Source organism: Myxocyprinus asiaticus, chromosome 20, assembly GCF_019703515.2.
Source record: "Myxocyprinus asiaticus isolate MX2 ecotype Aquarium Trade chromosome 20, UBuf_Myxa_2, whole genome shotgun sequence".
Lineage (NCBI taxonomy): Eukaryota > Metazoa > Chordata > Actinopteri > Cypriniformes > Catostomidae > Myxocyprinus > Myxocyprinus asiaticus.
The window spans coordinates 26,964,597-26,981,485 of NC_059363.1; the positions used below are offsets into that span (position 1 = coordinate 26,964,597).

The window sequence follows — 16,889 nt, forward strand, 5'->3', positions numbered from 1 at the left end:
CAGAAAAACATGAGCATTAACCCCGCGCACGAAAGCGCCAACCGGCTTCAATCCCTCTAAACTCAAAGAGTCCATGTACGCCCACGAGAGCCCACACGACAACTCTGCCATCGGATTGCTCAATTTTGCCTCACAAATTTGTGAGGCAAAATTACATAACAGAAAATACTTTGTGAAATAAACCCAGTCAATAGGAAGAATGAACACAAAGAATGTGTAGATTAATTCACAGAACTGTCTCAAAGGTGTGATCTTCCACCAGCTGATATAAAACCGTTCAGATTCCTCGGACAGACAAATGAATGTTCAGTGAGCCAGAGTTCAGCGGATGACGTAATCATTCCAATGTCCCATAAAAAAAACTCAACAAAACAAACTACAGCCAGCAGGAGGAATAAGCACGAAGAACAAACAGATTAATCCACAGCTGTTCCAAAGGAGTGTTATTCATCAGAACAAGCTCCAGCCGCTAGGCGGAACCAACACAAAAAGAAACAAAACCGGCATCCCGGTTCCCCGGATGGTCAAGTCAATTCACTCGGAGGCTGCATAAAAGTATATACCATGACTTACACAATCTGTCAACTTTATAAAAGACATCCTTTGTGTGAGCATATAGATATTTTGCGGTCATCCGTAGTGTCCACTCTCAATCTGTCCGGGAACTTCAATGCAAATGTAATCTTCCATCAGTGCAAAAGTTTCTTTAAGGAAAAGTGTTATTCACAAAACAAGCTCCAGCCGCTAGGCGGCGCTAACGCAAAAAACCCAAAATGTCGCCCAGCTTCCTCAAGAGTTAGGTATAGCGAGTCAGGCCCACTCACATGACAAACATCCAATGGTTTACTCAGACATTGATTCTATAAAAGACATTGCCAGATTTGGACATGTAAATACTTTGCGACCGACCTTCCTTTCTATTCTCAGTTTGGCACGAAACATTAGAGCAAACGAGATCTTTTTCTGATGTAAGAGTTTCTTACATTCCTTGAACCGATCGCGTTTCTCTCTTGTCGAACTCGCAAAGTCCGGGAACAAGAAAATATTATGGTTCTTCCAAGAAAGCTTCCCTTTGCTCCTCGCCTGGCGCAACACAAGATCTTTATCGGATGATCTCAGAAATCTGGCCAGAATCAATCGGGGCCTATCTCCCTCAGCAGATCTGAGAGCTGGGACTCTGTGAGCTCGCTCGATTTCCAGCTTGTGGCCTGTTATGTCGAGCAGACTCGGGAAAAACTAATCTAGGAATTTCACCATATCTCTGCTCTCCTCATGCTCAGGAATTCCAACAATCCGAACGTTATTCCTGCGGCTTCTATTCTCAAGATCTTCAAGCTTTTCAATGAAATGTTCCAAATCAACTTTGGTCGCGGGTGGATTAGCGGTTAATTCCCTCTCCGAAGATTCCAGAAAATGTATTCGTTTTTCAACATCAGTCACTCTTGTACCTAACTCAGAGAATTTTATTTCCATCGCCGTAATCGATCGACGTATTACAGCGAGATCCTCCAAGTCAGCAAGAATCTTCGTCAACATCACCGACATGTTGGACAAATGACACTGGATCTCCTCTCCCGCCGCGCCATCCAAATCGAGTCCCCGGTCTGTAGGCCTGTCGGGGCTTTCATCCTGAACACGTAAGTGTCTTTTAATGTCTTCAGAGCCCGAGGATTTTGACTTCTTTGCCATGTTTTGCAACAAAGGACAAATGTGTAACTGGGTGTTTCAAATTTCACCAGATTATAACATGAGAATAATCGAAAATTCAGCAAAGTGCGCAGAGCTCGCCGCTCACATGTCTGCTCCTTGCATGGTGTCACGTGACCCCTCGTTGACTGAATTTTTGAGCATTGTTATTTGATGTTGAGTACTAACCTCACACTCTCTGCCTAGTTGGTCCTGTCTCATGTACCTGTTGGTTGCCCGTGTGTCAGGTGTGTGGTTGCCTTCCAGTTTTGCTGCGTTATCAGCTGGTCTTCCACGGAGGATACCTCATCTCTGCCCGCATGTCTGGAGTTAAGATCGCCCATCTCTGCTCAGCCTGATCTCACAGTGAAATCGGAAAGAGCAGATCGACTTTTCTTTCGTCAAAATCGGTATACGTTGACCAAAATTTCGAAACACTGCACCCAGTGGCCAAAGCGGTAAGTGTTGTAGGGCATATGGGCATGTGTGAGCTCCATTTATGTCCAGGAGAGGTCACCAAAAGCTAGTAGTAAAGCTTGTTTTCAGCATTACAGGACATTATACAATGAAGAGAAAAGCATATATTTATAGATTCTGTCCCCCAACCCAAACCTTACCTTAACCATTAGTGGAGTAAAAAAAGTAATGTTAGAGGGAAAAGTGAAACCTCAAAATCTTACTTGTTATTGATTATTCAGACGTGGTTACTGCTTGGCTTTGAACCCTAGTCTCCCATGCTGCTGATGCAACGTGCTGCAAATTGCGCCAGGTGGAAAGTTAAACACATTGAAACCACTGCAAACATGTCTGATAAGAATGCTGCATCCTAGGGTACTGAAACTATCAGAAACATCATGCCGACTTCACGTGTGATCATGTTGCTCTGCTGGCCTTTTATTCTACACCTCACTGAGCTTCAGCGGAGGACTCTACGAATCTGTTCCTCAACCCAGTGACTGCTCATTATTGCTGTTAATAAATCCTTTGAACTGTTCCTCTGCTCTTGGTCTGTTTGCCTCACTATAGACTAACTGTACATTTCTTTGCAGATATTTTATTGTACATTTTTATTTATTTTCCCATGTTATTATTGTCATATTCTTATTTTAAATTTATTTTGGGTATATGTTAATACAACAAATGAGCAAATATGTGAGAAGGCGCTTTCTTTAGTTAGTGTGTGAATATTACTAATGTGAGAGGGAGGGAGAAGGGATGGTGGGCTGATAGCGCTGATATACACAACACACTGAATAAAGATAAAATTATTGATTTTTTTTTGTTCATCTGCTGGGATTATTTTGACTGTTTTTCACAAGCATGTTACAGTTTGTGCGGTCTGTGCGAGAATTCCAGCATTATGAACCCCATAGTAAATGTCTAGTAAATGTTGTTTTAAAATGAAAAATTAATCAACTACTACCACTGGTTCTTTCTCATTTTTATGTATTTAAAATATACGTTTTAATGCTTTTTATTTGTTGTATGAAACCACATACTGATAAGATGTGTAAAGCAGTCTTTGGTCGTCTTATATAAATGACAAGCCAAAGCATATAATTTAAATGTTTTGTATTAGTTGCTATAAATGGATCAAACAGGGTTATAGAATAGAGTTTTTATTTATTTTTTAATTAAGTTTTATGCAGTGTATTGAGAAACAAAGTAGAAAGAAATTGCTTATATTTCATATTTTACAGCAGTTAAGGACGACGCAATTTTACTGTTAAAATATATTTTTTTTTATGTGCAAAGTACTGAAAATCAAAATGAGTAAAAATAATAATAACTTTTACAATTATTTTTACACAATAAAAACATTATAAAACATTTAATTTACATATTTTCTACAGCACAATTCACTTCTAACAACCAGTAGTGTATTAACCTCTTAATGACGGGTGGGTCAAAAATGATTTATTTTACATTTAATTTATGTTTAATGCATGTTTAAACTGTGAAATTGTAAACTAATATTGGCATCCAATATATCATTTGAAAGATCTGGGTCTCAAGATTTTATATTTTAAAGAGATTTTGACGATCGCAAAGTTACAACAATAAGATTTTATTAAAAGTGTCAAGAATGAATATCACAACACGGAAAATGAAACAGGAAGTTCTGACCTTTATTGTCTTCCAGCCAAACACAGATGATTACAATCCTCCAAACTTATGCTTTTCATTGCAAGAATCCAATAAATAAAATCCATTTGAGATTTTAGTCCAAAAATTTATAAATATGAAGAAATATTGATCAATCTGTCTTTGTTCAGGTTTTATTTATTCAACACAAGTTATCGTTCATGTCTGTTCTCTGCGAAATCTTGCACTCTGTGTAGTGTTTCAGTAGCAAAACACCCAAACATGATATTTGTGAGGGTCTTACGAACAAAATAAGGAGCCAGGAGACAACGAATCAGTTCACAGGTAAGTCTCTTTAATTTGTTGCTTTTCTTGGTAGACGCTCAATGGACGGTAAATGTCCGTAATATAAATGTAACTTCAATCTGTGTGATGAAAGCACTCCGACACTGACACTCTTAGGTGCCTTCTCAGGTCTTCCTCTGCCATCACTATAATTAGAGACCAGTGTTAGAGTACTCACAACCCAGGTGACGAGCCTTACCGCTCTCCCGATACATAACCACTACCACCCCCAATGCTACAAATATATTCTCTAATAATAAAAAATATATTTTCATGTATATTTTGGTTTGTATGGTATTTTTTTACATTGAAATATAAACAAATTGTGTGTTTTGAACCAATTTGATAACTGGCTTACGGAGTTACTACAAGTGGTCTACTGGCGCCTTCAAGTGGCATTTTTTTGGAAGTACACTTACATAAATCTTTATGGAATAAAGAGTTGGTCATCAGACATGTGGCTTTGTATCAGATGTGTTTTTGGGGCACTGCACATAGTCTTGCATATATATATATATATATATATATATATATATATATATATATATATATATATATATATACTGGTGCATCTCAATAAATTAGAATGTCATGAAAAAGTTCATTTATTTCAGTAATTCAACTCAAATTGTGAAACTCATGTATTAAATAAATTCAATGCACACAGACTGAAGTAGTTTAAGTCTTTGGTTCTTTTAATTGTGATGATTTTGGCTCACATTTAACAAAAACCCACCAATTCACTATCTCAAAAAATTAGAATATGGTGACATGCCAATCAGCTAATCAACTCAAAACACCTGCAAAGGTTTCCTGAGCCTTCAAAATGGTCTCTCAGTTTGGTTCACTAGGCTACACAATCATGGGGAAGACTGCTGATCTGACAGTTGTCCAGAAGACGATCATTGACACCCTTCACAAGGAGGGTAAGCCACAAACATTCATTGCCAATTGGCTGTTCACAGAGTGCTGTATCCAAGCATGTTAACAGAAAGTTGAGTGGAAGGAAAAAGTGTGGAAGAAAAAGATGCACAACCAACCGAGGGAACCGCAGCCTTATGAGGATTGTCAAGCAAAATCGATTCAAGAATTTGGGTGAACTTCACAAAGAATGGACTGAGGCTGGGGTCAAGGCATCAAGAGCCACCACACACAGACGTGTCAAGGAATTTGGCTACAGTTGTTGTATTCCTCTTGTTAAGCCACTCCTGAACCACAGACAACGTCAGAGGCGTCTTACCTGGGCTAAGGAGAAGAACTGGACTGTTGCCCAGTGGTCCAAAGTCCTCTTTTCAGATGAGAGCAAGTTTTGTATTTCATTTGGAAACCAAGGTCCTAGAGTCTGGAGGAAGGGTGGAGAAGCTCATAGCCCAAGTTGCTTGTAGTCCAGTGTTAAGTTTCCACAGTCTGTGATGATTTGGGGTGCAATGTCATCTGCTGGTGCTGGTCCATTGTGTTTTTTGAAAACCAAAGTCACTGCACCCGTTTACCAAGAAATTTTGGAGCGCTTCATGCTTCCTTCTGCTGACCAGCTTTTTAAAGGATCTGGCACCTGCCCACACTGCCAAAAGCACCAAAAGTTGGTTAAATGACCATGGTGTTGGTGTGCTTGACTGGCCAGCAAACTCACCAGACCTGAACCCCATAGAGAATCTATGGGGTATTGTCAAGAGGAAAATAAGAAACAAGAGACCAAAAAATGCAGATGAGCTGAAGGCCACTGTCAAAGAAACTTCCATACCACCTCAGCAGTGCCACAAACTGATCACCTCCATGCCACGCCGAATTGAGGCAGTAATTAAAGCAAAAGGAGCCCCTACCAAGTATTGAGTACATATACAGTAAATGAACATACTTTCCAGAAGGCCAACAATTCACTAAAAATGTTTTTTTTATTGGTCTTATGATGTATTCTAATTTTTTGAGATAGTGAATTGGTGGGTTTTTGTTAAATGTGAGCCAAAATCATCACAATTAAAAGAACCAAAGACTTAAACTACTTCAGTCTGTGTGCATTGAATTTATTTAATACACGAGTTTCACAATTTGAGTTGAATTACTGAAATAAATGTACTTTTCCACGACATTCTAATTTATTGAGATGCACCTGTATATATATAAATAATATTTGCGGTCACAGTTCACAAGTTGAATAGCTCTAATTTTTTTTTACACTACAATGATAAATTGTTACTCTTGAATAACAAATGTCTAAGTGTCTACTTTCAAACAAGCCCAAGTTTGTGTTTGTAGATCAAAGGGTTCAAGAACTGGAAGAGTTTTACTTTAGGTATGCCGTTTTCAAGCTCATGCACAAAAAGAGGCCGCATGTTAAGAAGTTAACAAATGAAAATATGGGTAAAATTTTCAGATATTTATTATTTTAAGTAGTTTAGAACTACCAAAAACAATATGTCTTCAGCTGAGTGAAAAGACAAAAACAGTTGTCGCAACCAGCACCAACATCTTTAAGTCTACGAGTGTCCAAACGTGCAATCTAAAGTCATACACACACTCGCAATCTTCACGTCTACTTGCCCACTATTGGCCAAACACCAGAAATACGTAAGACAAGTTGGTAAGTTGGCAAGACCAAAACCGCAAGTGGGGGTATTGGGACAGGGTCTAAGTTTCTTGCCATGTAATATATTTCACTATGCGGGTTGTTTTGAAGGCTCGGGGAAACGGGGACATTTCCGGGGACAGCTCCAGTAGGGGACAGACCACCGAAACTGGGACTATCCCTGGAAAACAGGGACGTATGGTCACCCTAATAAATATGTATTCAATAACTCACAAGTTTATATCTGACGAAACCGCATATGAACGCACACAACCCGACTAGATTTTAAATTATTTTCGCATTCAATTATTTTTGGTCGCAGTCTGGAGCCCTGAATGGACTACTTTCTTTTTTACTTTTTATATGTACAGAGTAGAAGACATTGTATTCTAGAAACTTTAAATGGGTGAAACCATGGAGATGATTTTCTGCAAATGTAAGTAGCACATAATGAATGGTTTACCCATTTTGCTAGGGCCTCTTTAATAGTTGTTGCTTTTGCCTGAGGAAAAACAAACATAAGTGGTTGGTCAATCACAGCAAGGTAAGATCATATTTGATAGATGTGTCAGGATACATTCAGAGTAATACAAGCCTATTTAGAGATCTACAGTATATGGTGCAAATTTAAAATGTTAAATGTTGCAGAAATGTAATGAACGCGATTACTGAACCAAGTCGAAATAAATGTATTCACTGGATCCCTAAAACTATACTGTTATTAAAATAACCAATCTCACTAATTTGCACAGATGCAATCTCTCAAAAAGCTCTCCATCCTCAACATTACGTTGACATCTGTTGTCTGTCACAACACTCAATGCCTCTTTACCTGATATTAATACTAACCAGTACAATACCTAATAAACGGATATCCTTTTCACATTAAAGATAAAAAACCGTTGGAATTTGTAAACGCTAGCAAACTAGCTAACTGTTTATCTGCTGCAACTGCCTCACACAAGCGATTGCATTGATGCAGCTTGTATTGCTATCTTGCACAATGTACATTTTGATTATAAATATCAAATAACTGTTATATTTGTCGCTCAGTAACGTCTCATAATGTGTACTAAAGGCAAAAAAATAAAAAATAAAAAATAAAATAGGATGGGAACTCACCATGTTGTTCTTTACGGTTGCTATGGAACTGAACTGCCCTGACGCAAAGCGCGTGCGCAAACTGATGCTTCATACAGTACGTGCACGCGCTGGGTACAATCGTCACGTGCCATAGATGCTGCAGAAATAGACCCTTTTCACAGACTGTGATGACGCGTTTCCGCCTTATTTAGCAACGTAAATCTCGCAAACTTTTTCATTATATATATATTTTTTTTTTAAATATTGAGTGTAAATTGATAACATTATGCCTTGGGTTATATTACCCTGGAATTAGTTTAAAAAAATTAATCACCACAGCTGCGACGGAGTTTCAATTACAGCTGCTGAGAAAGTGACAGTAAATGTGGCGTCGTCTCCCATTTTACTGTCTTAATCCATCGCTGGAATGTCATTCAAACGTAATAGTGGATTTTTTTTATTTTGGTCTTAGAGCAAATGGATAAGTTACAATAATATTTGCTGTGATCTCACATTCACTCCCATTCCCCGCTGTTGAAGTTTACCCTGCAAATATTTACTTCCGCATTCCAAAATCCGGAATGTGAAAAAGGTCTATTACGAAAGGAAAGTGTAGCAAAAATGTATATACAAAATGTAGCAAAATGAATTTACCTTTATTTAACGAGGCAAGTCAATTAAGAAATAAGTAAAAAAAAAAAAAAAGTATTTACAATAACAGCCTGGCAAAGCCTTGAAAGATTCCGTTAATAAACCATTAATTAATAATATAACGTTCAATAAACACTTAATAAGAGCTTCATTGAATATTCTCTGAATCTTTTTTTTCTTTTTTTTTTTTTTTTTTTTTTTACATTTATCTTTTTCAAATATTTTTGCAATACTCTGTCTGCTCTCTCCCCTTCTGTGGACACTACCAAAACAACCTCACACAATGTTTTTCTGTCATATTAAATGTAGTGTAACTTTCACATCCTTTCTTTCTGTTATTTTGCTAATTGCAAAATAAAGTCCTGTCGCTTCATATAGGATAAAGTCTTTCGGTACGATTTTCCCCTGGATTTTCCCCCACCATGTTAGTACAGGCAAAAGCAAACGAAACGCACAGGGGCTTCATGGTGTGATTCCTGAGTCAGACCACTAGGTGGAACTGATGCAACAATTATTTCAGTCTTACTTGTTGACGCTTACTCAAATTGTGGTGACCAAAAATTTGCACTTGCCTTTACTATTATGTCTTTACTTTTAATCAGGTCTGACCCAAGAGGTCTATAATACAAAGTCTGACATGTGCTGAGACTTTTTGTTACAAAACTCAACATTTCCTTTTTCCTTTCAAACACTTAAGACAAGTTCAATTTGTACTTGGGGGGAAAAAAACAAAAAACAAAACCTAATTATTCTATTGTATTCTAATGACATTTAATAATAATTATAACAACAACAAAATAACATTAAGTAAAATACGATAGTATTGTATAGAGACAAATAGCACTGTTTTTTCTGGTTTGGGGCGTTTCAGTAGCATTCATAAACATAGGCTATATAGCAAGCAACGATTATCACAAACACTGAACAGCAGATTTTCGAGCATTATGTTAGACTGGACATTACAATTCTATTAAACATGTATTAATCTGCAATACAATACAATTATATCACATTTGCATAATAGTGTTTTTTATTATTTATTTTGTTTTATTACTATTAATTTTAATGCAATCCCGCATGAACGGCTGCTTTAAATTGCTTTGCCCACGGTTTCATTAGTGAAATTACAATATACATACAGTCATGTTTGAAATGAGGCAATCAGCTGAATTACGTTGGGAAAACCATGAATAATGAGAGCCAAGAAATTGTATTCATTGCGGAGGAGCGCTTGTATCGCGGCGAACTGGCACGCGCATGCGCAGTTCAGCCCGGTGACAGCCGATCAGCCTCCTCAAGAGCCCAGCAGCGAAGCAGCAGCCGTCAGTCTCACCAGTTCCTGTTTCCGCTACGGCTGGCGACACGCATCGATACGAAGCATCCCTTTCATTAAAAACACACGCGCTTTGGAGATACACGAACTCTCTTTTGCCAAACAAGGTAAGTGTTTCGCCGTTGCTATATGACCGAATAGCGTTAAAGAAAACGACGTTTTTCTCGCCGGTGAGTTTTCTCCATCCCGGCCTGTTGCTAGCTGCCTCGACTGCCCTACGGGAAAATAACGGTCAGGTCTGCAGCTCGAGCGCATTGAAGTGTGTGCTGCTCAGACGTTCAATCTGTAGCCATTACGATCACAGCGCACTGTATAATGTGTTTCTGTATGAGAAAGAGATGAAGACGATTGCGTGCCAAACATAGGAAGCCTACTTTCTTCGAATCAACATCATATAGCGCAAAACATCAAATAGAGCAGACGGGGTCGTAAATAAAGTGTTTATATCAGGGATGCTGAAGTGGTGCAGCGTAAATGGCCGAAGTGTTGGTCAGGCGTTTAGCAGAAATTACAGCAGCAGTACAGCGTGTCCATGTTTATGTGGGTAGGAAAAGACAATGCAAGTAAACATCAAGTGGCTACCTCATTCCTTGTGCAAATGTTTACTTGTAGACACTTGGAAATAAGATGCATGTAACTGATCTGTCTGCAAAGTGCTGTTTAAGAGTGACGTATGCAAGGATGATCCAGACTGAAAGTCTGTTACTCAAACATTAACAATAATTTTGATGATGACTGTTTTTCCGTAGCTCAGTTTCCACTGGTCCTTGCATTATTCACCTAACATGTTACTACTAACTTGTGTTGGAAATTGGAGATCTCATTGGCTGTGTCTCAAACCCTAGTAAGCTGCCTACCTAGACAGGAGGCATAGACATTATTAGTTTACACAGATGCTTCTACTTATATCTCCACTTAATCTAGTGCTATCACACCCATTAGACACATTTCGGGATGGGCACCATTAATTATCATGTTATAACAATTTGGCTTCACTCTTTCATGGCTGCTGTGTGGTTTTATCTCCTCATCCGTTTTAATCGATGCTCAGAAAACATTTACGTCAATTAAGAGCCTTTTAAAATCAATGTCTTCTACAGATGTTCACCCAGTCCTTGCTTTTCCAAGCATGCACGGATATCGAGCTTTGATAGTCAGGTGTGTTATTACATCTACTTGGACTCATGTGCATTCTCTCAACATTCATACATTTTTAATACAGCTCTTTTGCAATGAAGCAACTTATTTTGCTTGACTTGGAATTACAGATATAATTAAATCCAGCGTGATAATTGATATCTCCAAAGGCTTCTGGTCATGCTTTAGGTTTCTGGATAGTGATGATGAAATGTTTTTGCTCTTAGAGTTCATTTGCATTGCGTTTGGGCATAGAGCAGGTCTGATGTAGTAGATGACAGTATGAACGTTTCATTTCATACAGATGCGTTTTACGATCAGCATTATAGACTCACACATACTATATATACTGTATCAGGCCAGGTTCCAGACCAGCACTTTTCCAGTGTTTGAGGAAGTACACTGTAAAATATGTTTTGTCAGGTAACTAAATAAGCTGGATTTATTCAAGTAAAAAATATTGATTGAATTAACCTGCCAACATTAGGTTACATTAAACAAAAGTAATGAGTCAGGTAGAAATAACTCCAGGAGACTACTGCATATTTTTATTTTTTACAGTATAGTCAGACAATTTGATGAAATTTATTTGACACTCTTCTGCTATGCTTACTTGCCATAGTCCTTAGAGCTAACTTGGCCATTGGCACCTCCTCTAACTTCCCTAAAGGGCAATTAGCTGTGGGCCTCTTTCAGAGAATTATTCTAAATAATCCACAAATAGAGTCTCTGTACAATTGAAAATGTGGTATATGTGATGACATCTAGATTTAAGTCAAAAACATATTAATATAGTCTCATATACTGTACAATTGAAAATGATACATGTGGTAAAGCAGTTTTGTCAAAAACATTTTAAATTAGGGCTGTCAATCAATTAAAGTTTAATCAAATTAGTTACATGACCTGCTGATTAATTAATCGAAATAATCACAAGTAATTGCCTATATAATTTTCTGAGAAAGGCCCCTGAAGGATAATTAAAAACAAATAATAATACATAATTCAATTATTTAATCACATTGAAATATATTGCAGCATTATTGTGACAGACGAGTAAAGCATTGATTTGACAAAGCAAAAAGTGGCTTTCAAAGTCAGTATATTAATTTTTTTATTTACATATTTTTTAACATAAGCCTACAATCGACAGCAATCCATTTAGCGATTGTGTTCATCAATCTGTTCTGTTCTCACAGGACCTGTTCTTCTGTTCCGTTTGCTGCTTTAAGGGTTAGTTCACTGAAAATGAAAATTCTCTCATTTACTCACCCTCATGCCATCCCAGATGTGTATGACTTTCTTTCTTCTGCAGAACACAGATGAAGATTTTTAGAAGAATATTTTAGCTCTGTAGGTCCTCGCAGTGCAAGTGAATGGTGGCCAGAATTCTGGTCCAAATAAGGTCCAAATATCACAAAGGCATCATAAAAGTAATCCATAACACCGTGTCCTAACCAGACGTGATGCGCAAGAAAAAGTATCTTTTCAAATTTAATCAGAGTTTTGTCCTAACCAGCTCGACCATGTAACAGGGCTTTCTATTTTTGGAATGGTTTCTATTTCTGCGATGTCACACCGGCCAGCGCCGTCAACAAATGGGTCTAAAATTATTCTTATTACAGTATATTAAAGCCAGCATCACACTAGCCCATCACACAACAACTTAATTTTGGCCGAGGGTGTTACACACCTACAGAATGTTGTGATTGAGGTCTCGCTCTCTTTAGCCGGAGCTCTGTCACACACACACACCGGTTCAGAATTGCAGAGGGAAGACATACCAGCTCATCCCCGCTTCCCTGTCACGTGGAGATCGGTGAAATAACAACAGGAGTACAGCGGGAACATAAACAATGGATGAGTTGCATTCAATAAACAGACTGTTCTGTCTGTGATTGCTCTGATTTTTTTTACATTTTTATTATCAGTTATCTTCATATTAGTGTATTAATATCGCAGTGTTGCATCACGCCTGGTGTGGACTGACAGATTGCTTGTCACTGTAACCTTATCGCGTCACGTCTGGTTAGGACAATGTGTAAGACTCCAGTGGTTTAATCATTGTCTTCTGAAGTGATCCAATTGGTTTTGGGTGAGAACAAACAAAAATGTAATTCCTTTTTTTACTATAAATCTTGACAGCAGTCTCCTTGGCGATCGTGATTTCAAGCTTGATTACGCTTCCTAAAGCGCCATCTAGTGCTCTGCGCATGCGTCAAGCACTAGGAAGTTGCACTGGCAAGATTTACAGTGACAAAGGAGTTATATTTTGGTTTGTTCTCACCCAAAACTGATTGGATCGCTTCAGAATACATTGATTTAACCACTGGAATCTTATGGATCAACTTTATGCTGTCTTTATGTGATTTTTGGACCTTCAGAGATCTGGCCACCATTCACTTGCATTACGAGGACCTACAGAACCGAAATATTCTTCTAAAAATCTTCATTTGTGTTCTGCAGAAGAAAGATCGTTAGGGTTAGGCTATTTCCTTGTCTGTTGGTTTGCATGACGCCAGAAAGAACCGAATTCAAATAGAGTATAATTCAATAAGAATCAAAATATTACAAGTATTGCCTTGTATTATAACTTGATTTTAGAAGCTTAGACGCCATAACACTTCTCTCATCCAACATCTCAACACCACACGGATCCACAGCGGCCCCCCAGTGGACTCAATTGTAACTGCGAGATTTTGTGAGATTCAGAGGAACAAAATGGTGTAATTCATCGCTGCTCACTGCAGGCAAACGCAGAAATGAAAGTGCAAGCTTGAATTGCTCCAATTATAGGAAAATACTTTTTATTATGGAATTTACGTACGGGTCAGGTGGCATGATTAATTGTGTTAGTTTTTTAATGCTTTTTTTAACAATTATTCACACTAAATTAACGTGTTAAATCGACAGCCCTATTTTTAATATGATTGAATTAACTACAAAACAACAACAGTATGTTTTCAGTTTTTGCAGTACAAGTTCAAGCGTCATGTTCTTGTCTTAATAGATACTGATTTGAGAAAAAAAAAAAAAAAGAACAAATAATACATCTGTTTTATGTAAAATTATATAAATAGATGGCTAAAATATCACCTTAAGACTATAATGTTCATATTTGGATATGTTGGTGAAGGCTCATTTAAAATGTATTTGTCATGGTATGACGTGACCTTATCTTGCACAAGTTATGCTCCAGTGAAGTGTATCTTTACTCTTTATTTAATCAGCCTAACATACATGTTAGTTTTTATTTTTTATTTGGTATTTATTTCTGCTACACATGAGTGTTGCACCGACTCACTCTGCTCGTAATATTGTGGTTGTTTAACATTAACTTGTAAACATCATGTGCGGTTATGAGACTTCCATAATGTGTAGCTCATTGTCTTCCCACGCGACCCAAAGCTACCTGTGCACATAAAGATTTTGCTGTTTTTTTTCCTACAGATATTTAAATTAATGACATTGATGTGGTGGCTGCACATGTCAGCATAGTCACATGATCATGTAACAGGACTTTATCTAGCAGGAAATTCACTGTGCATGACTGTCTTGTCACATTTGTCATATCTGAGAAATGAACTGAGAAATCGAATAATGCCCACGATAGATAATTGTGTCCTGGGGTGAGTTATAAAGAAGAATTATTAACCCAGGGAAAGATGGTTCTGGTTTATGCTCATTTTATTGAGATTGAATGGAGAAGTAATAGAGTGCAGGGCTTTGATACTTTCTTAACATATATTCCAACCATGCTGTGAAGTGAAGGTCAGGACGGGGCTGCAATAAACCTCAATCACGGATCAGACAGGAATGAAGGGAATCTCATTCCCCTCCCCCACTTCCCGTGCTCATCTCCTCTATTCTGGCAATATCAGGTGACTACACTTGGCTGAGTTTCCATAGCAATGTGGGCAGTGGGTGGGGATAAAGAGGTTCTGATCAGTTTTAATGATAGTGTAGTTTGCCTCTCTGAGCAGGAGATGGAAAATCTCTCCCAAAAGGCTTTGATTGGAATGGAAAAGAGGCGTGGGTTTGGGTGGTGGGAAATACAGTATGTCAGCATATACAGTACATGTGCAGGTGTGTGTTTGTGAGAGATATATGATGAAGCCAGTAGCAGCGGTGGGGTGGGATAATCACATAACTAGATTTCTGGCAGGGATCCTAACGGCAGACCATGTAGCTTTCTACATGATGAACATTTGCACTCACTCTATTATAGTTCTGCGACAGTCGGCCGCAAGGAGGAACAACCCAGCTGTCATCTTTACTATCTTTCTCCTTCCCAGGACAAGGGAGAGCATGACTAATTCATCAGAGCTCGGTGGAGATTGTAAAAGTCGGTGAGTGTGTGTGTGCTTGCATGCGTGTGCGTTTGTGTGTTTTGCTGGTAGGTTCTTGGCTGACTGCTTTTGCACCCATCAGACTTGACAGTGGCCAACGACAGGGAGCTGTTTCATTGGCTATAAATACCACACTGCAATGTGGAGCATCGCTCTGGCAGCTGCAGGGGAACTGCTCCGCCATCGCCCACACAGCAGGAGAGGAAGGGTCGGGATTACACCAAGTGCACACCTTGTTTGACCCCTGCAGATCCCTGCAGAAAAATAACATGTTTTTGCACAAACATATGGTTTGAATGATTAAACGGGCATATTTGCCCTGCAAGCCTTGTATTGTGCAGTCATCATAGTCAATGATTGCCTACTGCAGGGCTTCAGTTAAATAAGGGGGAATTTGTTGCACATGACACCGCTTTTCTCCCAGAGTGCTCCATGGCCTGACCGTGGACAAATGAACATGAGAGATTGTGCCAAATGCACATCTGCAAAGGCAGTTGGTAGACACTCACTCTTAGACAGTAGGGTGAATAACCCTCAAACTGAACCAAAACCCTTGTCTGAAGTTGAGAGCCCAGAGGCACACAATTTGCACAATGATTGCGTCCTTTGATTGAGCTACTTGCAGACAATGAGGCCAAGGTTATTTTAATGCAGAGAGAAAGAGGGGGAAAACTGGAAGCAGAAATAGACAACAACCATCACACATAGCAGCCGAGATAAGACTGTCAAGCTCATAAACATATTATGCCTTTGTGCAGGAAACACAATTAATGTTGATATATTCCAATTTCAATGTATTTATTGTTGTTAGTTAATGCAGAAACATACTCTACGCAAGTACGTGAACACAGTTGCGACTGTGCTAGCAACGCAAGCTCAGTTTTGCATGTTGTTGTGTTCCAAAATGTGTCAGACCGCAATTCATAATGCAAGTATGCGTTACAGTCTCAATATTGGCACAAGGGTTTCTACAGTGGATATACCTGTGTACTGTCTGATTCTACGGTGAGTTTTCTTTTTAAAGCCAACTGCTGTCATGGTGGAGCAACCGTTTGAAGAGAATATTGCTAAGCAAGACTGTGATTGATCATTGCCACAACGGTCGCTATAGCAAACATTAGTGTGAACCATGGTTAGAAATTAATGGGGGCTTGGGGCAAAAATGCCTTTTTTTTTTTTTCGGGCAAAAAAATTAATTATGAATTATTTCTAAACATCTGGGTTTTTTTTTCTAATATTTTATTCAAAACCTAATAGCCTACATCACAAAATATGACTTTATGCTGATATACATTTATAAGTAGCAACCTTGATTTAAATGTACAGTATAAGTAACAACCTTATTGAATTAACTAGGAATTTATATTAATAAATCTATTAAATTCAAGTATTGTACATAAAAGAGCAACACAGTGTTATTTTTGTATGTATTTATTTATTTAAATGCCCCTAAAAAGCAAATCTGGATGGCAAAAATTGCCCCATAATTAAAAGTTAAATTTTTACTATGGTGTGAACTGTCTGCTTCTACAGTGAGTTTTCTCTTTCAAGCCAACTGCTGTCATGACAGAGCAACCTTTGGAAGAGAATATTGCTAAGCATGCAAGTTGAAGTCAATCCAGCAACTTACCTGAATAATAACACTTCCAATTTAATG

The 16,889-nt window shown here is 38.2% G+C and overlaps 2 protein-coding genes across 6 annotated transcripts in view; one reads left to right on the forward strand and one right to left on the reverse strand.

Annotated features, from left to right (window-relative positions):
- Positions 1-8,292, reverse strand: part of LOC127411274 (dynein axonemal light chain 1) — a 29,575-nt gene extending 21,283 nt beyond the window's left edge. For 4 of the 5 annotated variants that reach the window (XR_007892243.1, XM_051646721.1, XM_051646720.1 and 1 more), the window contains exons 1-2: positions 7,802-8,292; positions 7,143-7,181 (exon numbers count right to left, since the gene is read on the reverse strand). Coding sequence is in view for 2 of the 5 variants with exons in the window: in XM_051646721.1 (XP_051502681.1) it covers positions 7,143-7,181; positions 7,802-7,804 (42 nt within the window). In the remaining 3 variants the exon portion in view is untranslated. The remainder of the gene's footprint in view (positions 1-7,142; positions 7,182-7,801) is intronic. The other variant, XM_051646723.1, reaches the window with a different exon arrangement.
- A 1,399-nt stretch (positions 8,293-9,691) lies between these two features.
- The window catches only part of LOC127411260 (alpha-(1,6)-fucosyltransferase-like), a 146,671-nt gene continuing 139,473 nt past the window's right edge, over positions 9,692-16,889 (forward strand). The window contains exon 1 of the mRNA XM_051646692.1: positions 9,692-9,853. The gene's annotated coding sequence lies outside the window, so the exon portion shown is untranslated. The remainder of the gene's footprint in view (positions 9,854-16,889) is intronic.